General features: G+C 36.6%; 1 protein-coding gene across 1 annotated transcript in view; it reads left to right on the top strand.

Moving 5' to 3' along the window:
- The window catches only part of unc-13-4A (BAI1 associated protein 3), a 766,749-nt gene that overhangs the window by 425,246 nt on the left and 315,730 nt on the right, over window positions 1–25,773 (top strand). The window contains exon 4 of the mRNA XM_081750562.1: window positions 15,843–15,909. Within this exon, the coding sequence (XP_081606688.1) occupies window positions 15,843–15,909 (67 nt within the window). The remainder of the gene's footprint in view (window positions 1–15,842; window positions 15,910–25,773) is intronic.

Raw genomic sequence — 25,773 nt, forward strand, 5'->3', positions numbered from 1 at the left:
ATTGTTCTTATATTGCTCTTATATTTTTTGTGAAACAAAAGTAAAGGAAGGAGAAAAATAGAAATAGAACACAATTGAACAAAATGAAATTGGCCTGCTTTTAATATAGGTAAATTAATGTTATCATATCACACAACTCCTGTCATAAAAATTGGACACTTTAGAAACTAGAGACATTTTGATAAGAAAAGGGAAAATTTTGTGTCAGTTGAGGGAAATCTTCTTAAAAAAAATCTATGAACACTGTTTGTAGGGATATGTTGTATTCACGAGTACAATAATGCCTGTAAAATCTTCAACCATGCTATTGATGTTTTAGTAAAGCCTGTTTGCACTGTTGTTTCTCAACACTAGGATTTCTGCCTGTTCCTTTTCCTCTGCGTGTGATTTACTGAGAAAGGACATTCAGTTGGAAATAACTAGTCTAAGGGAAGTTTACAGTTAGAGATGGCCAAAACTGGTATTTTGGTTTTCTCCAAAAACCGGTTCGGTTCTTTACCGAAACCAATTTTGATAAACAAAAACGGAAAAAGGTTTTGATTGAACTGGTTTTTAGACTGAAACTAGTTTTGTTAGAAAACCGAACTATTTTCTTAAAGTGTTCAAAAACCGATTTTGGGTTTTCTAAAAGCTCGATTTGGAATAGGAAATTCATACTATAGGGGAAAAAAAACTTTGGTAAACTGATTTTAAACTTGGTCCCTTTTTCTTTCTTCTGTTTTTAACCGTTTCTTTGTTAAAGACATTTTTAACTGTATGCACACGCGCTAAATTTTAGGACTCAAACTCACGCGCGGGGTGTTTTACACTCTATCTGTTATATTTCTTTTACATGAAAGTTATTTCATGTCTTTGGAACCTAAGATTAAAATTATGTAAAATTGACCTTCTCTATCATATATGATCATTTTTTCCGGTAGAGTTTTGATTCCATCGCCATTTTTAAAGGAAAATATGTTTACCCTGTGTTTATTTTATACTTTTTATATGTTGTTATAAAATATTTTGATATATGTGTTTAATGTTTTAGTTAGTGTTTCTAGTGTTTGTATGTGTTAAGAGGATGAATATAATAAACAATGTTATGTGTTTCTTCATACGTTAATTTCACACTTTTCAAAAACTAGCATTAAACATTCATTACTTACAAATGTTCAAAACAACACTACTTCAGTTTTGTCCACTAAATGAATATAAAACGTTCTTTAAAATCATGTAGAACGAAAATAGAATAACATCATATGGCATGAAAATAGACATTATTCTAACCGTATTACACATTTAGTGTCCCCTAAGCATCAAGTAAAAGAGTAAAGTTTTCATCAGGAGTATACTCTTCACAGTACACAAAGCTGTACTTCCTGCAGATCAACTTATTGCGGTTGCAGCATGATGATTGAGTTTTCCTGTCCTTTTCACGCGGGCATTTTTCACACCGTCCAGAAGCTTTCTTTTCTATCTCCATTTTGGGTTTGTCTTCAAGACTAATGATATGCTTGACTGCTGCTTTCAGATCAAAGAGCAGGAAATGTAGAAATAGCCTTTATGGAATATGTGCACTGCAAAGCTGCAAATCCAGGAACACTCTTCTGGTTACTTCTGGTTACTCCAATGTTGGTTTTAGAAATGACAAGAGCATTTACGCCTGCAAGGTTTCGCAACATTTAGCATACCTAAAAAAAAAAAAAAAAAAAAAAAAAAAAAAAAAAAACAACTTTAAGTGGCCAAAACTTACACTTTCTTGACACAGTATACGTTCCACATAACTTGTCAACAACATCAATGCCGCTTTACGTAACTTGTCAGTTATCATAACAGATTTCTTTTCCTCAGCTGTGTCTGTATCAATTTTGTTGTCATGGTGCATTGTTCATGCGACCACAACTCTACCGGACTTGGGAGCATAAGTAGTAGTGGTTATTTCCTTGGAGCAGGCGAATAGACTTGCATATTTTTCCCTTCCTCTTTTTTCTGATAATTCCTGCTGATCGTGCGCATACAAGTCAGTATTCTTGTTCTTCACAATCTTGTTCAGTATTTGTATCGTGTCCACTTTCATGTAGGCAATCTTCTGCGTCACCAGAATCGTTAGGAATCAGTTCTTCTTCTCTCTCAACAGAATCAAAGAGATTCCTTATTCACTTCTCCTCTTGCGTAAGACTGTCCATTTTGTGTCCTCTCTCTCACTCTTTTTTTTTTTTTTTTTTTTTTAAGTTTACCAGTATAATATTGGCCTATGTAACTAAATATAATATTAAACACACGGTTTTTGTAAACATAGGTTGAAAACTTGTCAAAAAATTATATTACACAAATACACGCACGGAGTGGATTTCACCTCAGCCAATGTTTTATGATCCACACACCGGGACCGCTTAACGAAAACTAACTGAGTTTTGGGTTAATACAATCAGGAGTTGTAGCTAGGAAAGTACCTATAAGCTGGGGCCTACAATCGTTTTTCTTTTTCTAGCACAAAAATAAAATGGTTTGGGGTGGATTTTACCCCAGCGCGTGTGATTGAAGATTAATAGTATCTTTCATTGTAGTTTGTATGATTTATCGAAAAATATGAAATGAAATCTTTGAGTTTTACGTCCCACGGTTATGCCGGTTAGGCTAAAGGAGACGGTGATGATGAGAAATGAATGAAATAGTGGAATGAAGAAAGTGGGAGGAAACGGGAGAACCCCGAGAAAATCCACGCACACGGTGTTTGTCCACCACAAAGTCCACTTGGCGGGGGCTGGGATCGAACCCGGGACCCCAAGCACCAGAGGTGAACGCTCTACCACTGAGCCACCGCGGCCCCCTTATGATTTATCGAAGAAGAGTACGATAGCTCAGTGGTACCGTACTGACATCTGGGGCGAGAGATTCCTGGTTTGATCCCTAGATACGTGAGTTTGTAGTAGACAACATTGTATCTGTGCGTATTCTCAGGCTTCGCTCGTTTCTCTTCCCATATTCTCTTTCCACCAGCTTCTTCACATTGTGGTTACTTACAAGTATTTTTCTGTCTCCTTCTTTGGTCTAAAAGGCACAATCGAAAGACAAAATATTATTTATGATCTTTTTCCACAGCGAGGCGGAAAGACCGACATACAATTCCAGTTGTGAATGCATTCACATTTTGATGCACTTGTGCAGATATTTAAAGTAAACACCAAATACTTATGCACGATTGGATATCATGATTACAGTAACTAGAGTAAATATACTGTAGTATCGTAACTACTTATTATAGCCTAAGTAAGTGCTAAGGCCCATAAAATGCTTCCTGTGGAATATGAGTCAGAAACATCAATATTACGCAAACATGATGAAAAACGACTGAAAGCTTTCGAAATTTGGATGTGGAGAAGAATGGAGAGAAACGAACAATTTTATGTATAATTAAGAAGAGGAAGGGAAACTGGTTGGAACATTGGATCAGAAGGAACTGTGTCATGAGTGATGTACTAGAGGGTATGGCGGCAGGAAAAAGAGGGAGGGGCAAAGGAGACTACAGTTAATGGACGATATCAAAAGAAATAAATCATACGTGAAGACGAATTGGTTAGCGGAAGACCGAGGAGTATGGAAGCTTGAAGTAAATACTATAATATGTAAGTGAATCTAATGTTTTGACATAGATTATCAATAGACTGAACTCCCTCCGAAATCCAAGGTAGAGTTATTGCCCACCCTGAAGTTGGTAATTATAAATAGTAATACGCTATATACAGTCATAAACTATTACAGAAAATTCTTCACCTCCTCACCACCAAGGTAAATTATCAAACACTGTCGATCTTCATTCCCAATTTCTGCGTACATTCTGTATTAAAGTGAATGATTTGCGCTTGTACAGTAATTTATTGATTACATGTGCCATCAGCTGACAACTATGTCCAATATTTATATTCCTGTTATCAGTGTTTAAAAAAATTGTTTATCTTCATATTGCACATTGGCCTCTGTCTGCTGCAATTTTCTTCAAAGTATTGATAATCTTTGAGGCACAATCTAGTGGAGGCTGTTATTCTATACCTGAAAATATAGAATCCAAAATTCCTGCAAAAAAGTAAAAAAGCTGTAACTTTGAAAGTACTACTTACAATTTTGTATTTTGTTTGTAATGTTTAGTGGAAATGTTAAAATTTTTGTTGGCAACAATGAGCGGATGTAAACGTTGACGTCATAACCGCAAATCACGTGACAAAGATGGCGTCTACTCAAGAGAAAGTGCAGTGTGTGGCGTAGTTTTGTGAGTTAAAATCTAGTGTTTTGGTGAGAAGAAAATTCCGACAAAAATATCAGAAACAACCACCTGCAAGTTCAAGTATCAAGAAATGGTACGATAAGTTCCTAGCTACCGAAAGTGTCTTGGACTTGCTTCGTAGCGGAAGGCCAACAACCAGTGTTGATGTGATTCGGTCCGTGCAGGAAGTCCAAAGAAATCGTTGAAACGCAGATCCTTGTGCCAATGACAACGCTATACAATATCGTTCGTAAGAAAATTATACAAAAGTTTACAAGCAAAAACCGAAAGATGTTCAGGACCTCCGGAAGAAGATACGTGATGTGATTGGAAGTATTACGGATGAAGCACTTCGAAATGCCATGCTTTGATTCCCGAAAAGACTTCAGCAATGTTTGGACGTAAATGATGCTCAGCTGGAGGCTCGGCGTTGAAAAAAATGCTTGGAAACAAAATTTCAGACTTTTTTACAAGTTCACTAAAAGTTTTGTACAAATACAATAAATGGTTACAAAGTTACAGCTTTTTACTTTTTTGCAGGACTTTTGGAAGACTCTGTATTTCCAGGTATTGTAAGTATTCTCGTATTTTATGTACGAGTACATGATTTATTGATTATCTCTATCTTCGATTTAAGCGGATTATTTTCTGTCCCAATCACTGGAGTACCATTAAGAGATGCAATGAAATACGTAAGAAAAGTTTTGGAGTTCAAACCCCCCTTGAACAAGATATTATTAAAAAAAAACAATTGCTATAGTATATAGACAATTGAGTAGAAAGAGTTGGGCGATTGTAATGAAACTTAAAAGGTTTATAGCTCTTCAATCTACTAACATATGTCAAGTTATTGGACCGAAATCCGGGCGTCGACATACACAATTTTTATCCACACTTAGCTCTAATAATCATTTTAGCATGGGAGCAATTTAAAATGTATTCTCATAACAAACTTAACCATTTAATTTTAGGTAGAGAGATTAATTTGTTAAGATGGATAGTTTTGATTGCATAAATAAAACTAGAGATATCAGATCAGATAATTACCCAAAACTGGTGCTGTGACCTTACGTCAAAATCTATAACAACCGTCATATTGAATTTTGAAGTTAGGTTATGAATTGAATGAATTTGGTAACGAAGTCGCATAATAAAAGTGTGTTATCAATTTGTAACCAGCATGTATTCACCCAGATTTTGATCAGTGAAGATTTGAGAGGTTGATCCTTCTTCTCTGATGGTCACTTCAAAACTCTGTCGAGTTCACTACTCTTTTTGTCCACCAACCTTTTCTTCCTAGTTTTTGGTAGCGTCATTTCTTCCGCTTACAATTACATTTTCAGAATAACCTCATAACTTGAAGTAGGAAGTGTTTGTTATTGCCTGGACACATTGCTACATAACATAAGTTATATTTCCTATTAAAAGAATGTTTTATCTAGACATAGTTTTGAATTGTTACGAGACTTTCTTAATTTCTTTACACGTGTGAACGACCTAATAGCACCAGATTGGGAATTGAGTTTTATTTGCATTTAAAATACGAAAGTTTACAAAATATTAATGTCGACATTAATAAAATATTATTTGCCCTTTATCAAATCGCTTCAGTCATATTACACTACGATTGAAACGCGAAAAAAATTCTTTTAACACACAACAATCGCAAACGGGCGCAAACTCACAAAATTTGTCCAAATGGGATAAAATTTGCAAAATCTCCCTAACGTTCTGAGAAAGGAAATATTTTTTAATTTTTTTCTATCCCTATTTGGTGAGAGCAGAGGGGGCATATTCCCCATAAAATCCTATTTTTCTGCTCTTGGATCTATTCTAGAAGGAGTAGGACGATTGGAATGATACTTACACGATTTTTAGCTCTTTAGCCTACAATTAAAACCCGAGAAAAAATAAAATTTTCTATTTACACACAGAAGGTGGGACAGAAGACATATCACCTAAAAATTGTCCAAATGTGATAAAACTTGCAAAATATAATTCCCCTAACGTTCTTGAGAACGGAAATAAATTTTAAATTTCTTTCTATCCCTATTTGGTGGGAGTAGAGGGGACAAAAACTAGTATGTGCTATTTAACTATCAATGTTTTACATTTCTTCGGATCTAGGTATCACTTCCGGTTGGAATAAAAGAGTAACGATGAAGATACCTGAGGCCCTAAGTCTCTAATGGAAAACATTTCTCGCTTTCTCGTAATATTCTTCCTCTGATACCTGTCAACAGTAAAACAGCCAGACGGATGTGTTATGAGGACTAGCTCGGGAGAGTAATGTTCCCGGAAGTAGAAACGAGAAACACAGTTCTGATTGGTTGGCATTATCCATTTCTTGACACGTTGCATTAAAATAGCAGAAATCAAACGCTTACTGCTGTCGGCCTTCGTGGCCGCGTGGGCTAGCGCTATATGTTAGTAATAAGATTCTTTTTTTTGGCGTGAGTTCAAACCCGGCCCGAGGAAAGTTTTTTTTTTTTTACATTTTTATAACACTTATTAAATTAAAATAATATGAAAATAATACTTAAAAAGTGATTTATTTACTTTTGTGCAGATAAGTAGTTGTAGTACTTATGCCCTTGTACTCGATGATATAAGGCTCGTTTTGTTCCCCTTGCACTTCATGATATAAATTTTGTGACCAACTTAAAACAACTGGCTAAGATAGCGCGTAAAACAGCTGGCTAGAGTAGCGCGCGGGAAAACGTACTTCCGGGAGTATTACTCTCCCGAGCGGGTCGTGTGTTATGAGACTTCCATAGTAATACGTCATAATATATATACGGTTTGTAGTACCTTGGCTTACTCTTCAGCAGTCGGTATATTATTTTATCAACGTACAAAGCATCTCCGCTGTTAAAAGTAAATAGACAAATAGATATTTAAATACAGTGCACCAATATATTTTATTACTTGTTCCTTAATACGAGGCTATTGTGTCTTGGTAGCAATCCATTAGCTTAAATGAGGAAGTTAACACGATTTACTGTAAAGGTTATACAAGGTTAATGATCCGTTCCTATAGCAACGACACTTGATGTTCAGCACATGGCATATCAAATTGACAGTGTTTGCGTTCTACTTTTCTAACAAAATTAATTATTCTAGGACAGTATGGAGATTTATTTCCAAGACTGGAAATAATATGCAAATTGCGTAGAACCTATGCTTGATGCTTACATACTGTTAAACTTATCTACGTTTTGAATTTTAATATGCTTGTAAGTTTATTAGTGATTCAGGGACTTCGTTTAGGAAGTGTTTAATATGTACAGGGTGTTAATGAACTATACAGATAAGCTTTAAGAGGAGATTTCTCACATTAAAAAAGTAAATAAGTAAATAAATAAAAGAAGTTCTTGTGGACATGTGAGGAAGTTTGAGCTAGGCCCGTCCAAAGCGTTAAAAAAAAAAATACATCACAGCACTCATAATTCCGAACCCAAGAAACCGCAAAGCTAAGGGTTCATAACACTTCCGAGTTTCTTGCGACGCATTTCGTGTTTACTGCGGTTAAGTCTTACTTTTTGCATACTTTGGAACCACTTTTAAATCCGTCCATATCTGGAACTTCTGGTGAAGTATCTTTGCGATTTTTCCCTATAGGGAATCTTCTGCGCACCCATTGCACTTTGCTGAAATATGCTCTTTTGAACGGTATGTGTGATCTCCTTTATACTGGTATGTACCAACACTCTACGTTTCGTCTTGTTCGAAATAACACGTGTTGCATTTATTTTTTCACACTTTTCAAAGTCCTTATCTCTGAAACAATACACTTTTCTCACAGGTCCACTTTTTTCTTACCTTAATGTGAACAACAGCTTAAGGTTTGTCAGTACAGTTCATTAATTCCCTATATACATAAATCAAATAATGGCTTGTATGAAAACTGCACCCACAGACTACAGAAAATTATTCTATAGGTACGTGAGTACTCGTATATGTAAGTACCTGACATGCCCATAGCCAGCCCAAAATTGTAGGGGGGTGGTAGAAGTTAGGAGGGCCCGATCCAACTATATTATAGTTCATTTGCAAGCCTACCGAGAAAATTTTAAAGGGGAGTAAAAATTTAGGGGGGCCTGCCCCCGTGCCCCTCGTGGATATGGACCTGGTACTTGACGTATATGTGGTGGTTGTTGTTTGAAAAACATACTATGATCGAAAGTACTAACTGTATAAAACTTAAGTTTCAAATTTGAAGACGCTACGTTGCTTAGTATTTGTTCGCCACCCATCGATAGTGAACACTTTTAGTTAATTTGTAAACATGGGAAAACAATGAATAATCGTTATGTGATACAATACTTTCATTTGAAAGTTCTCAGTTCAAGCGATATCAAAATCAAGCTAGATTCTATACTCTGGGGAAGTCTGCTTCTTTGTTTATTAATTATTGGGAGGCAGATTTTAAACGAGGACGTACGAGCAGCAAAGACGAACATCGTAGTGTTCAACCAATTGAGATGGCCACGCCAAATACACGTATGGTGAAGAAAATCCAGAAAATAGTATTGGATGATCGTCGACTGAAAGTGCACGAGCTAGCACACATGATTAGCATTTTAAAAAAAAGTGCTGTATATTGTATATTGACTGAAAATTTGGACATGAGAAAGTTATGTGCTATGTGGCTGGCTGTCACCTTTATTCACAATGGAACAAAAGCAGCATCGTGAGGATGTTTGGATCGAGAATTGGACGGTGCCGAGTTTTTGCGTCGATTCATAACCAGGCCCGTATCCACGGAGGGGGCAAGGGGTCCGCCCCCCTAAATTTTGGCTGGGCCCCATAAAATTTCACGGTAGCTGGCAAATGAACTATAATATGGTGATGAAGTATAATATGATTGGGTCGCCCCCCCTAACTTCTACCGGGCCCCCCTAAATTTTTGGGCTGGCTACAGGCCTGTTCATAACCATGGATGAAGCATGAGTACATTACATCTGAGACGAAGAAACAATCAAAGTGATGGACAGAGATGGGAAAATTGTCTCCAAAAAAGGCGAAGACAATTCCATCTGCTGGCAAGGTCATCGTGCCAATTTCTTGGGATGAGCGTTGAATAATTTTCATTGATTAGCTTCAAAAACGAAACATAATCAATGGCGAATATTATGCAAACTTATTGCAGCGTTTGAATGATGAAATCATGAAAAAACAGCCACATTTGGCGAACAAGAAAACATTGTTTCATAAAGACAATGCACCAGTTCACACATCCGTCATCGTGATGGCCAAAGTCAATGATCTCGAGAGTTCGAGTTCGAAATGCTTCCTCACGCACTCTATTTGCCAGATTTAGTCTCCTCGGATTGTTTTCTCTTTCCAAACTTGAAAAAAATACTCCAAGATTAGCTAGCAATGAAGAAATGGAGCCTTCGTGTAATGGTTATTTTGAGGAGCTCGATGGTTCACACTATAAACAGGGTATCGAAGCTATTGAAGCTAAATATAAATTAATGTTTAGTGTTTCGAATGTTAAATGCCTCTGCATACAAGGTCTGTTCTGAAAATAAGTAGAGAAGTCATAGCATTGCGCGCATGCGCTTGATCGGGAAACTGCGGTGGGAAAAGTTGGAGGAATTTTCAGCTTCACTACACGACAGAGCTCAGTTGGCTTCGAACAGTCGAAAGGATTGGACACGCTCAAGAGTGCTTCATTGCTGCGTTACGTCAACAATGCTGTGAATATGGAAGCAGCTCTGCCTGGTGAAGTTTTGCGTTAAACTGAGGAAATTCCTTGCCGAGATGTACGACATGATCAAGAGAGCACATAGGAATGATGAATTGTGCAGATTGTGATTGTTCATATGGCACAAAACCTTCACAGACGACAGAGAAGACGTTCACTACGAGAAACAGTCCGGGTGCCTGTCGATGACGGTTACGGACATTAATGTTAATTGTGTGTATGCTTTCATTGAACATTGATAGACGGTTAAGTGTCCGTATGATTGGAAAAGTGTCAGGGTTCCGAAAACGCTAGTTGATGAAACATTGTTGTAAATGAACATTTGGAAACAGCGCTTGCTGTCAGGGAATTTCTGACTGAAAGAGGCATAAGCACTCTTTCCCAGCCACCATATAGTCACTCCCTCTATGTGACTTCTTTTGGTTTCCGATGATGAAAAACACATTAAAAGGATGCCGATATGACACCGTGGTAGACATCCAAAGGGCCGCGACGAAGGTGCTCAATGAAACGCCAGGAAATGAGATCCGAGACACCTACAAATAGTGGGAAAATCGCTGGGCTTCCTGTGTCGATATCCAACGTTCTTATTTTGAAGAATAGTAGGGGTATTGAAAGATTTTGCCAAATAAAGTATGTTGTCTATACTCAGTCTCAGTCTTCTTATTTTCAGGACAGATCCTGTATATCTTTGAAGGCTAGATATCTCTGCCATCGAAGTTGCTTCTTTCGGAGTCGATGGCGACATTCTTCCTGCTTCGTCCATCAGTCTATAGATTACCCTTTAGATGGAAATATTTACAAGTAGTCTGCATCACGCTGTGTACAAGTAGTACGTTATCTAAAAGTGACACATACACAGTTCTAACAGTGATTATGAAGTCCCAACAGTGACACAATTAGTCGTAACAGAGATGCATATAGTCCTAACAGTCACATACATAGTCGCAAAAATGACACACGTAGTCCTAACAGTGACACACAGTCCTAACAATGATACAGTCCTTACATTGAAACGTATAGTCATTAGAGTGATGCACATAGTCCCAACTGTGATAGACAAGCCCTAACACTGACACACATAGTAGAAACACAATAAATATAATCGTAACAATAACACACATAGTAGAATCAGAGACGTGCATAGTACTAACATTGTCAAACATAGTCGCAACAGTGACAAATATAGTCCTAACAGTGACACACTCATAGTTCTAACAGTGATACATAGTCCTAACAGTAGCATATAGTCCTAACAGTGACATATATAGTCCTAACAGTGAAACACACAATCATTAGATTAATGCACATAATTCTAACTGTGATACACATAGTTCTAACAGTGACACACATAATCAAAACATAGACATACCTAATCGTAACAATGACACACATAGTCGTAACAAAGATGCACAAAGTCATAACAGTGACAAACGTAGTCGTAATAGTGACAAATATAGTCCTAACATTGACACATAATCCTAACAATGACATAGTCCTAACAGTGACAAATATAGTCCTAACAGTAACACATAATCCTAACAATGACATAGTCCTAACAGTGACACGCACAGTCCTAACAGTGATACATAGTTCTAATAACGACAGTCCTAACAGTGGCGCACATAGTCCTAACAATGATATACCTCTAATAGCGATATATACAGTTCTAACAGTGATACATATTTCTAATAGTGACACACAGTTTTAACAGTTGCACACATAGTCCTAACAATGACGTAATTCTAATAGTGGCACACATACTCCTAACAGTGACACATATAATTACATCAGTGACAAGCTTAGTAGTAATAGTGACACTCATGGATACCTCAATGACAAATATAGTACAAATAGTGTCGCATAATTCTAACAGTGATATAGTACTAATAATGATATATATATATATAATATGATACTAACAGTGAGACACTCTGTGACGCACATGCAGTAGTCCTGTCCTAACACCATTGACACAATACTAAACTAACAGTAATACTGTTTGTAATGTCTTTTACCCGTTAGCAATATTCCTTATTGGTGTTTTGACCTTTGAAAGTTGAGAGTCTGGTATATATATATATATATATATATATAATACGCGTAATCCTTGAGAAACTTATCAAAACTTATTCTGTCGTCAAGCAGATATTCTTTTTTTTCTTCCTTTTTTTACATCATCTTCCGAAGTCACTTTTTTTTCTTCCTTTCGTTTTCCATAACATCCGCGGAGGGAGAAGCGGAGAGCCCTAAACGAACAAACACACATATTTGCGTTCTTTCGCCTAGAGCCAGTTGTCAACCAAATCGATTTCCCTATGTCTGCACCGGAAGGAGGAAGTGGGAGAGGGGGAATTTTGAATGTAAAATATGTAAAGTTGTAGGTCTTTCGATGTGAGAGAGAACTTCGCTACCATACTTCTTCGTATTATATTCTGCATCTTTATCACTTTTTTTTTCTTTATCAGATTTTTCAGAGGTTAAGATCTTACGTCTTCCGTGAAGTCTTTCCCTTACTAACCAAAAAATTTTCCTCAATATGTAACAATATCCTTATAAGTATGGATAAAAGTTAAAGAATTAAAAGAAATAAAAGCATACTTCAGAAATCTTTCTGATACAGTGGCGTACCCTGAGGTGGTCAAGGGGCTAGATTCTCTCTAAGTTGAAGTGATAAAAGTTACAAATCCTTCTTAAGAAATTAAATTTAGTAGAATTAAAAGAATATTACTATTGTTATTAATGTCGGTGTGGTAGTACAGTGATAGAATGTGACCTATGATTCGATTCCCCTGTAGGGTATGATATCTGCAATGCAATAAACCGTATATGATTCTTCTTCCTAACGGGGCTGGGCGATAAGTCCCTGCAACTCCATCATAAATAAGGACATAATTATTTTACAAACTACTAGGTGAACCTTCGCTAATATAATGCTACTAGTTCTTACAACATTTCGTTAACCTTATTCAAGAATTGCAAAATGGAATCAGAGAGAAAACATATAATGATGATGATTGTTTATTTACATAAGCTATACATACAACAAAAGGGAATTTGTTGGTCTCTACTGCTTATCTGCTAAACCAGGGTCAAACTCTGTCTGTCATAAAAGTTAATTTAATAGAGTTTAATTAAATAAAATAGATTTTATCTGATCTACAAACAAAATCATTATATCAGCAAGGTGATCTGAAATAGTACGCCAGGCATAAGTTAAGCCTTGGGCTATATCACTTAGAACTGTCTTAAGAGTGAATCTATCATTTATGCATTGAATTCCATTACTGACTACTTATATGTTTCGGCCTCGTCTTGGAAGCCAGCTTCTGGTCTAATATTTATACCACACGATAATTAGTTTAATCACGCACTAATTATAGGCACTATAGATCACTGGATTCATCACTTCTTCCTCTTCCAAGCCTAGAGCAGCGATCAGATTGCAAGCCCACAACAAACCTCTTTGTGTGGCTACGGAGTCGGGATCGAACTTTGGACCTTCCAGGATAGCACCAGTGGTAGCCCTCAGCAAACCTCTTTGCGTGGCTTATGGAGTTGGAACTCAGGCCCCCTCTTTTCCGAAATCGAGGCAGCCTATTACTCAAGAGTTCGTCGGCGAAAGTCCAGCACCTTTGCCTACCATTCGAGAACGACCTCTGTGACCTCAAAACCCGAAATTGAAATACTGCTTGCTGTTCTTGGTTTTCAGGTCACGAGCTACTTTCTGTAACTAAGTTTTACTTAGGAAGTTAAGTTTTAGCTTTTGTCCCGTGTCTTAATGCAGCCACGGAAACATTTCCAACGGTTTCTTGTTGACTTGTAGGAAAACACAGGTTTATTTTGTTTAATATTAGAAGTAAAGTTTTTATATTTTTTTCATTCTCCCAGTGTATATTGTCCTGATCCTAGGTGACCATTAGATTTTGAACATCTTTTTCCAGAAACAGGGGCCGCGGTGGCTTAGTGTTAGAGCGTTCAGCGTTCAATCCCAGTGTTCAATCCCAGCTCGTGCCAAGTGAGCTTTGTGGTAGACAAACACCATGTGCGTGGTTTCCTCGGGGATCTCCCGTTTCCTCCCACTTTCTTCATTCGTTTCTTATCATCACCGTCTCCTTTAGCCTAGCCGGCATAAACGTGGGATGTAAAACTTAGAGATTTCATTTTTTCTTTACAGAAACATAGGTCTGACCGGTGGTGTACCCAGAGAGGTTGCTCAATTATTAAACCCCTCCCTTCAAAAAGATAATACAAGGCGTGTATTTTAAGTAAGTACTGTTGACCGTTCTGAAATTCAGCCGCTGTAACGTTGCGGTCACCATCCCACGCATGTGCACTGTGTACCTACACCTTTGGAAAGCCACAAACGACATTACGGAGACATTCGACTGTGTTAACATTTGTTTATGATTAGTTAAATGCCTCTGCCGACTGTGAAATACGCCTGTGGGCTACCAAGTCTTCAGTGATGACAGAAGGTAAACAAATTTCGTTCCTCGTTCCATGAACATTCGTGCAGCCACCTTTATAGGTTCTAACCCGCTTCCGTACTATTCCATCCCTCATAATGTTTTCTCCATAGACTTCATTAATCTGGTGATAACCTTCAGCCGCTTTCACGCCTTTAGCACTAAGAAAACGAATCACAGCACGTATTTTTACAGTCGACGGGATGTTACAGTCGAGGAATTTTAACTATTCACAAACAAACGTAAAGACTGTTAAATGTTTCCTTAATGGCGTCCGTGACTTGGCAACAGATGTAAATAGACAACACGCATGCGTGGGGTGGCGACCGAAGCGGCAGAATTTCAACACGGTACTTACTGAAAAAATACACCTCGTATGAAAAAGTATGCATTTATTTCATATACAAAAATCTTGAGAAGTCATTAACTTGGGAACTTGATCCCCTCTCCCCCTGTACAACTGTCAAAGTTGGACCCAGTGTTGTACGAAAATTTCGTTACTTTCGTACAAAACTGGGTCCAACTTTAACAGTTGTACAGAAACAGAAAATATTGTATTGAATCACGTCTGTCTACATGCATAAACTATCTAGACACAATAGGTACTTGAGTACACTCTGGCTGTTGTCTAAAACTTCAACAGTCATAATTAAACTTGATTATAGCACAAAGAGAGATATTAGGATTTTAAAAAGAAAATATTATGATCAGAATTCCTGGAGTCCTCGCTGCATGAACACTGTAGCAGTCTTAAGAGGTTTGCTTATATTTTTAAGAGTTAGAACTGTATATTCGTTTTATCTGCTTTCTGTAATATTCCCCTATCCAAGGTTTCTCAACCTGATGGTCGGGAGCGCAAGGGAAGTTACGAGAAGAATACACAAGTGTCGCGAAGATAGGTGAAAAAATGAACTTAGGATCTAGAAATAGAAAAGAAAAGTCCTTAAAAGATTACTATGAATTTCTTATTCTGATATACTTATTATTTTTTTTATCCATACTTTTTGTCAATGCGTTCTTGGCATGCTAGCGTGGCTATGTCAAATGTTACTCATAAGGTTGTTATTCGTACGTGTTGTTCATATCATAATACATACTACTTGAAATGTTAGCAAATAGAGGAGCGACGAATGTCCAAATATGAGACAAACTTGTTTATCGGTCAATAAATCTCATAAAGATAAACAAGGGAAGCAAGCTGTCTGGATGGTAGAGCGCTTATCTCTCATGGGTAGGGTCTCTGGTTCGAAGGGATTCCTCTTCAAGACACTACGAGTATATGCCATGAACGGCTTATTACCAGTGGTGTGGTAGTTAAATGTCAGTCTGGAAACTTTTAGAAATATTCTCGGAAGTACATTCTAGTTGATATGAAAATAATACTTGAAAATTGATTCTTTATTCTCTTTTTTTCTAGCCGCCCATCATTGTACTGAATGTTGTTGTAATAGAAGCAGAGGGATTGGAGGCAAAGGACGCCAACGGTAAGTGAAACTGGCTATGAATTAATTATTATTAAAAAAATACTATTATGCTGATGATCGACATCCAGATTATTTCCTTCCTTTCTTTTAGCAGTCAATTCCAAGTGACTATTGTATGACGTAGGAACATGTCTCTACGATCGGAGAAATGACAGGGAGAAATAGGTAGAGCAAAGGAGGAGAGTGAAATAAGCAAGTGTTACCAGAATACGAGTAGTTATGGCTTCAAGAGTAGCGTATCTACAAAACCATCGACTATATCCTCGATGTATTTGTTTAACTCATCACTGGCTTTATTAAACACGCCTCCTGTCTGCTTCTTCCCTTCCTTGTATATTTTACTCAGAATGAAGCACCAAACTGTGACGTCACAGAGCCTCCAGTTGAAAATGACAGTTCTATATATTGGTCATATATTAGAAAATGTAATCCTCAGGCCAAAAAAGTGGGTCCTTAATCTTAACATTAACCATACATGTTGGATTGTTACAAGCTGGTTGTGGTAGGGACCCTCAATTTGCCCAACAACGAGTTTAATATAACAACTTACAGAATGTACAGAAGATTGAGTCGCGTTATGTGTCTCAAATTTGAGCTCAGAATTGCCTTAACAATAGCCATAGTGCTAGCACCTCTTGGTCTTCATGTGTCCTCAGTATGTTTTGGCAGTAGCCATACACCGCAGCTCCAACTGTTGAAAGTTTCTACGAAGCACAGGAAATAGTATATTCTTCCATCACAGGTGGATCCACCCTGGGGGAAGGGTCGTCCTTTTCCCACTCCCCAAATCCAAGCTGCACATGTACCAGTGCTACAAAACCCCGGATCTGTTTATAAATAAAACTTAAGTGACCCTAAATAGCAATGAATTATTCTTCCACCGCCCCTCTCCTGGATCCACCCCTGTCTGCCAGTTCTCTTTACAGGCTTTCCATGAGGTCCGGAGAGAGGTGACAAGATGTGAAGAAAATGTTCTCTTCAGTAGACCAAACCCGCAGAAAACCATAGAACTGAGTGGTTTGATACTTTATCATATGCATCTGTATTTTCTATATATACTCGTACATCCGTGATGAAAAAAGAAGTAACGTTTCATATGTGACAGGATACAAAAAGGATAAACTCCCAAAAAGTGATCGAACTGGAAATCTTATATTTGGCTTGTTGATTTAAGTTCAACCTTACTTTTCAGCACCGAGACTAAATGAAGCGGATTCTACTGGTTTTCAAGTGGAATAAACTATTCAAAGTAAGAATTTAGAATAGGGACAAGAAATATCCACAAACCCGTAATATGATCTGAAAATTTTTATTGTAGAACAAGAAGCTAGTTTGCTTTTGTATTGATATGCAGTGGTATTAAACTTTTTCCCTCCCTTCGTAACCCTAACTATATTTTTCTATTCAAGTGTGTATCCCCAGATTTAACTGCTCAAGCCGTTTTGACGTACACGTAAGTACGGTCTCTCCTAGTGCTTCTAGAGGAGGTTTGACGTACATGTAGAGTTCCGTGTAGTAATGGAGAGATAATGGATTTTCTGTCATCTGTTGTTTTCCCACATGAACGAAAACGCATATCACTCAAGAGTAGACTACAGTGTGCTTCAACTATTGGTTTTCCTTTTTATTACATGCATTTATGTTCAATTTTTTAACATTATGCGAAAATTGCTGTTTTGGTGATTTAAAATTACCGCCACTCGCAACGGCTTATGGGTATTTAACTTCCGACTGGAGGGCTTAAACAATTCATAATTCAGGGTATATGTAAGTATGTCAAAACTAAATCATAGAATTTTTATTTATTAATCAAATCACCTAGTTTTACTGTATATAAACAGAAGAATTGTGTTATGAACTAAATAGAAATATGTTACAATGTAGAACTGTTATAAAAATTTACCCCATAAAAGTCATCGTGTATTCTTGCAAGTATTCGTACTCTAAGTCTGGTGTAATGCATATATAAATCAAGATATTATTACAAAACTAGAACATAAATTGAATTGGCAAGATACGTTCCTTCCAAATTTGTATCTCTATTGTTTTCAACACGAATCATTACTTGAGTTTGTGCCTTCCACCAAGGAATCTATATGGCGGTTCTATCTCACAAGCAGTAGCGCTCCTGATCAGGATCTAAAGCGTATTATTATTCTTTGAGGTTTTTGCTAATAAAACTCCAACTGACAAAAGCAGTAGGGGAGGCCGGGGCTGGTTGGCGAACTTTTCATTCTTTTTTTTTTTTTTTTAATAAGCAGATAGTGCACTGTATTACAATGTAATGGATATGTACTGACAGACCAATGTTTCCTCTAATAAATTCAATTTTTTATTTTTGTTTTGTTGCTTACAGTTTTCGAGAAATAAATTTTACTTTCTTTTAAAATGGAGTATGCTAACCAACAACTAGTAAGGGGCTGGTTGGCTGATATTATGGGGCTAGTTGGCATAATTTTTAAATATAGCAAAACTCAAACAAAAATTGGATTTATTAGTAATAAACGTGATTTTTCTAAATTCTATTACATATATTCCTATGAAGTGGGCTATTTGGAGTTCGAAAAGACATTTATTAACAACATTTAAAAGAATCAGCATTATGAAATATGAAAACTGCTTTCTTTCATTCTAGCTTCATTGTCATGACATTGAAAGCTACAAGATTATCAAACCACATCATTTTAATAGGATTTGATGTAGGGTAATTCTTCATATTATTTCAAAATGTAATTAAAATAACTGAACTATCAAGAAACGCAGTTTTTTTTCCTACTGTTCACAAAGTAGCTAAGAGAAACTAAGGTATGTTTTAGCTAAATTATCGAGAAATGCAGTTTATTTCCTACTTTTCACAAAGAAAGAAAAAGCAATAGCTAGGCCTATATTTTTATAACAAAATATTCTTGATCCTAAGAATTAGGAAATTCAGGAAATTCAGAGTCCGGCATACAGTCTTATCTCGATTTCTAAATTTTGACAGTATTCCAATACGTGCATGCTATTCTATAACATTGAAGTAAAAGATTGATAGAACTGTAAACAACATAACAATAAAACAAACAATGTAACAATAAAAGTAAAGTAAAATAAAATAAAATTCCACATGGGGTTGCTCGGCGCACTTGCCAACCAACCCCAAATGCTATACGCCAACTAACCCCAAGTCCATGTTGTGCAAACCCAAGTCGTAATTACTCAGCAATTGTTTGGCATTTACGTTTTATTGTTTGAATATCCATAAAAAAAAGCAAAGTTTCAGATCTAACTAATGCTGTATTACTTACATCTGTACTCTGTGATGTTGTAACGGAGAACTGAAAAAGATACTTCACTCTTTACCTATTAGGCAAAAACACTCTTTACCTAATAGATGCCATTATCCGCAAGTTACAAATTCCATATGAAGGTGGCAGCTGCATCCATAGGTCACTCTTTTATGACAGCAGCAACAGCTCATTATGTTAATTAATGAGTTACCGGTATATACAGTTCGTCAACCAGCACCTGCTGCCATCCAGCCCCGGTTTCCCTATGTATATTTTAAGAAAAAATATATATACGGTATTTCAAAACAACACCGACAACGTTAAGGAGGTGATTCCTGACACCAAGATAAAACGAAAAATATAGAACAACCTGGGAGCACAAATGTTTCCTTTCGGAGTTATAGACTGCCAAAAACATGAAAAAATGAACTTAAAAGAACCATAGCTCCAAAACTATCGAACCTACTGTAGTTGGGTCAAGACTTCACTTAGGAACTAATATGTGCACTATCCAAAAATATAAGTTTCAGAGACATAAGGTATTCACGCAACAATTTTTATAGAAGCACTTTGGCTACAGGGATATAATTTGAAGTACTCACCAACTACCTCTATAAAGATTGTTGCAAAAGTACTACAGGATGTTGAAACATGGATATTTGAATAGGACACATATTAACTCTTAAGTGAAGTCTTGACCCGATTACGGTAGGTCCCATAGTATTGGAGCTATGGACCTTTAACGTTCATTTTTTCATGTTTTCGACAGCCTATAACTCCGAAAGGAAGCATTTGTGCACCCAGGTTGGTCTATATTTTTTTGTCTTATCTTGGTGTCAGGAATCACTTCCCAAACGTTGTTGGTGTTGTTTTGAAACACCCTGTATATTTGTGTTCTAGTTTCGGCTATGTAACATAACCTTTCTCAGACACATTATGAGAGAAATATCCAATTTTGACAGCTTATATACAATCTGAATGCAAGACATGCCTAGTTTCCCTTTACAAAACGTAAACTTTTAATTGGCTCTAAAAAGTATTTTGTTGAATTAGTTGTTTTCATTTTCTCTTTTTCTTTTTGGGCACCTGTTATTAAACTTCTAAGAACTAAACTCTTAATTAGGTGTTTGTCACCTACACTTTCTGTTCACTATTGTTCACCTGCTGTTCTTCGTTGTACACCTGCTCCAACAGCTCGTGTTGATCTTTTATTTCTTTCTTTCTATTTTGTCCATCATCTTTTCCCATAATTCATGTATCACAAGTTCACTAGACCAATTCATTAACTTCTTTATCCCATATTTCTTAATCCACTGGGCTTCTTTCCACTTTCTTATCACACTCCCTTTTTTCTCTTTCTAATCCTATTATTTCTTCCCAATCTATCTCATGTTCCGTTTCTTTAATGTGTTCTCTCATTACTTCTCCTCTCACAAATATTGATAACTTGTCTTCAATTTTCGCTCTCTCTTTTTCAGTCCCTTTCTCAGTGTCCTCCACTTGTTTAGTTCTCCTTCTTATGGTGTCCCACATGAGTTGCTTTTCTGCTTTCTTAATCATCTCACTGATTGATACTTCAATCCTTTCTTAATCATGCGAAGTGCTTTCGGTGTGGTGTTCTGGTTCTCATCTACACACTTCCTTAAGAACACTATCTTCTGTCTCTTGAATATCTCCTTCCTTCTTCTGTCCTTCCACTTCTCTATTCTCCTTTTAAACATCGGAATACTTTGTATTTTCCAAAGCTGTAGTGGATAATTTACAAGTTGAGATTTTTTTTTTATCTCAGTGTGATTACTTTTTGGGGATTTTTTTTTCTCTGTTTCCCGTCGTGTGCCCACAGGGTAAAATTCTGTTATCTTGTTGGCCTCTTCGTGGCTAAACACAGAAGTTGAAATTTAACTTGAACTCAAACAGTACATTAGTTTCGTTCAAAATGTGTTCACATGTTTGTTACTATTCTTAACTTAGTTTCTCAAACGAGTCTCCATTTCTGCCTTAAATTTGTTCAGCCTGCGAGAATAATAAATAAAGCTATTGTATTAGTTATCGTCGTATCTTGGAGATACCCCTAATCGCTTAGACTTTAGAGCTCAAAATTTGATATTTAGCAAAGTCCATTGCACTGAGATAAGATGACCGTGGTGTTCATTCCAGAGGATGTATATTCCCATTCTAACACCTAAGAAGCAAGCAATGAGGAAACATTATTACCCAGTGGCGTGAAAAAGGAAGAGCTTAAGGGGCTTCATACTCAGTTAAAATAAGAAATTATGGAAAAATAAACATTTGCCATCACAGGTGTTAAGAAATGACATGGAATTGGGTGCCTGAACACTCCATCAATTAAATTCCGTGTAATCCATTAATACTGCCAGTTTGTTCTTTATACCCACATAAATTCGTCGCGTCAGAACAAGAGGTACTTAACTCCAATTTCGTAGGTTTACAGGCAAGGGTGCCGATCGTGGGGGGCGGCCCCCCAAAGCTCATGTGGGCCCCCTATTGTATTTGTGAATATACAACATTTGGCATAATTTAAATGCGATTTGTCTTAAAATCCTCATATATATAGCTTCTGCATCTGAATGGGCCCTCCAAATTTACAGAGAAATCGGCGCCCTTGTTTGCAGGCAAGAGGACAAAAATATTATTTTCTTAAAAAGTTTTTTTTTTCATAAGATGGTAATTGAGCTACGTTACAACAGATGATCGACAAGGAGAACAGGTAGCGTTACGTTCCATTTACACCAAGCGGGGCTTTCAAAATTATGTCCAAACATGAAGAAAACGAAAACCACATTTTTGGAGTTACGTTCCTCTGGTTCTCACGCGACGAATTGTGTTGCATTATTAGAAAAAAATATATACTAATTTTAATCTTATTTGGTGTGTGCACTAATTGTAATGTATTTCAAAGAGATGGCGTAACTAGTTCACATCCTCTTGGTGATAACTCACTTAGGTATTTTTCCATTTCTTATAAGCTGTTTGGTTATATTACACACGAATATTGAACCGGACATTGTCGGACTAGTGAAATAGCATCAGGCCTTCATTTTAAAATACATTTTAATGTGCAGTTTATCTTGTATTTATATTTTCCTTGTATTTGAAGATACAGTTTATTTTTATCAGCTTCATTCGTGTTTTATTCTAATTGTCTTATACTATTCTATATTTGTTTAATATTCTTTGCTGTCTTAGTGTGGAAATAAAAATATGTCTTTTAAACTAAGGAAACTCAAAACAATCTTTAAAAATATTTTTTTCGACTACAAGAGTCTAATTACATTTATATTTTTCACCTGCCTTCACGACCCGCATGTATTCATCTCGCGACTTCCCTAAGGGACCCCACCTTCCGGTTAATAAACCTCTATATATGTCATAGCCACGGGTTATTTTTTCTTTCTTTCTTTCTTTCTTTCTTTTTCTTTCTTTCTTTCTTTTTCTTTCTTTCTTTCTTTCTCTCTCTCTCTCTCTTTCTGTCTTTCTCTATTTTGAAAAAGACTTAAAAATTGACATGAATAAAACTCGCTAGTAATTTTAATACTAAGTGTATGTAACAACATATTTATCTGTTTTTCTTTACCTCGCCGTCTTTTTTTTTTTTTTTTTTTTGTTTGTTTGTTTTTGTTTTTGTTTTTGTAAAAGGTTTGTTAATACATATGTTAGAAAATACTTTTATATAATGAAATATTGGCATTTAACAAACAATCTTTTTTACAAATACGTGTTGTTAATCAATCTCTTCTGTAGAAAATAATCTTTAAATTTATTCGTTTAAACCTTGCAAATTATCCACTAACTGACTTCTTTGTAATTGTATAAATATATACCTAAGAAGTTAGTATCACTTTTTATTGTCAGAAGGTGCTTAAAATGTAAATTAGTATATTGCATACTAAATTAGGTTGTTATTTCGTGTGAGTTATGGATTTATTATACCCAGGTAGACAACACTTAATTCTTTTTCGTAGAAAAAATTGATTAGTAAAGGGAAGTCAACAGGTACCGGTACTCGCACAGTAGATGGTCGGTTAACGGCCAGTTCGAACTGTCAACGAGTTGAACAACGAAAACTTTCGCGAAATATTTTCTGTATTTGGACAGCATATGTTTGGATTAAATGCTTCACAGAGCAAACACAAGAAGAAGTGACGCTGTGTGTGTAAGATTTGTGGAACTGTTATTGCCGATTGTACATTCAGCAACAAAAGTTCTTCCTGTTTGGTAAAGTTTTATTTTGGAAATAACGGTGGTATGGCTGGAACGTACAGAAGATTACTTTCTTTTTAATTTTCTGAAAACTATACTCAAATTGTATTTTCATTCTGAAATTACGTACGAAACTAATTTCATCAAACAGAAAGAATTTTTGTCGCTGACTGTAGAGTAAATGATTTTCGGAACAAAACTTTGTCAGGAGTTTACGATATAATCTTGTTCACTTGTTTATATCGTATGTTTTTTGAATTAGATTTTTTTAACTTTTTAAATTTATTTAAACAAAATATTCATAGTCGTTTAAAATGAGTATATTACATGTGCATATACTTTTATTTATGTAATTTTTGGGGGTCTACTTAAGTTGTGAGTCACGAATTAATCAAAATCCCATTAAAATTTGTAGTACATCTGTGATCGTTTAAGGAACAATTCGGCAGTGAACCTCGTCTTTGAACGAATTATATGTTTATTAACCTATCAACAACCTACTATTACGTTTTCAAAGACTTACTATATCATCATCATCTGTATTCTGTCATTATTGGCAGGTCACTTGCTGCAACTGAGAAGCTTCCATGCCCCATTGTCTTCCGTTGTCTTCTTCTTCTTCTTCTTCTTCTTCACGTACGATTTTTCTGTTTTGATATCGTCCAATAATTGTAGTCTCCTTCGTCCCCTCCCTCTGTTTCCTACCACCATGCCCTCTAGCACATCCCTCATGATGCTGTTCCTTCTTAGCCAATGTCCCAACCAGTTTCTCTTCCTCTTCTTAATAATATTTAAGATCGTTCTTTTTTCCTCCCACAATTTCTAATACCGTCTCATTCGTTTTCCGCTCGATCTAGCTAATTCTCTCCATTCTTCTCCACGCCTACATTTCGACAACTTCCAGTCGTTTTTCATACTTGTTGTATATTTAATGTTAAATATCTTCATAAAATAAATGAGCGACACTTTTATTATTGCATTGCAAATGTTACATTGTTTATTCAAATAAAAAATGCACAACTCAACTGGATTACAGTACATTCTTATTTTGACCGTATCATAGTAAAATCAGCATGTGTATAATTTACAAGATTATATTCATATGCTGCCAGCCTTGTCAATTATACTGATCTATTTTATGACAAAGGTTCTCTTGAGTAAAATGGCTTCTCTGTCGTGCTCCTGTAGTACTTCGTAAGTGCTAATTGTTTTATGTCCCAAAAGATTAACTTACTTCGTAGTCACCTGTCAGAGCCCAGCAACAGGTTGCTGAGAGACAGCCATGTCCTTGTGTGGTCTGGTATGTAATCTCATTAAATGATAAGTCTGTTTTCCAGTTGAGACAACTTCAAATTCTAATTGTTCCGTAGCGTTGTTGATAAACGGTTACGGATGAATAAAACCTAAAAAAATAATATTTTCGTTTTTTAAAAACAAAATTAAACTGCAATATCGGTAAAGTAACATTATAAGTTCAAAATTTCTGTGACAGCAGCTCTTCAAGTTTTCTGTCTGACATGTTTTTCACTAGCAAGCAAACGTTCAAATAGAAACTATATATATATATGCAGAGGTTGTTCAGCTTACGTTTGGCCGATTTCATTCCTTCGCCCTCCCGGGCAGAATGGACTCACCCGACCTGGCTCGTGGCGTCCTGCAATGTTGTCCAGTGGCTTCCTGGGAACGGAGTTTTTTTCCGCGCGGACGACAATAACGCACTAAACAGGATCATTTTTGTGAGTGTTGTGTCAAATTTGTTTCTAAGTGTGTGGGTTTCCGGTCTGTGACCAAAATGCCGCCCAAACTAAGCCAGTTTTGGAAAGGCTATGTTGCGGCTCTTTATGACGCCCACTTTGGTGTTTCTGTCATTAGAAAACAGTTCAAAAAGAATGGTTGCAACATCAGTTTAAATGGAATAAAAAATGATATTAAAAAGTACAAGGGCAACGTAGCTCCACCATTTCGATCACCAACGAAGTTGCCTAGGAAGCGGAAATGCAACAAGGCCACCTCCACCATGTAGAGGAAACTTCGCAAAATGGCTGTGCAAGAAAATCTGCCAACACAAAGGTGTATGGCTAATAGTCTTGACGTGTCTTTGGGGACTATGAGCCGGACGTTACACCATCAACTCAAGCTGGAAAAAGTCATGAAAGCTCGCGGCCATCTTCTCACGGATGCCCACCAAAAGGAACGAAAGTGTAACGCCCGGAAGCTGTACTAACGGCGTCTGGCAAAACAAAAGTGGATGTACGTCGCAACGCTCGATGAAGCATGGATTTACTTTTCCGACTGCGGCAAACCGAGAGCCATCATGTACCGAGAGAACGGCGCTAAGAACTTCAGAAGGTGGGTCCGTGTCTGTAAAGAATCC

Source organism: Thermobia domestica, chromosome 3 (assembly GCF_964235325.1).
Source record: "Thermobia domestica chromosome 3, izTheDome1.hap1.1, whole genome shotgun sequence".
In the NCBI taxonomy this organism is placed as follows: domain Eukaryota; kingdom Metazoa; phylum Arthropoda; class Insecta; order Zygentoma; family Lepismatidae; genus Thermobia; species Thermobia domestica.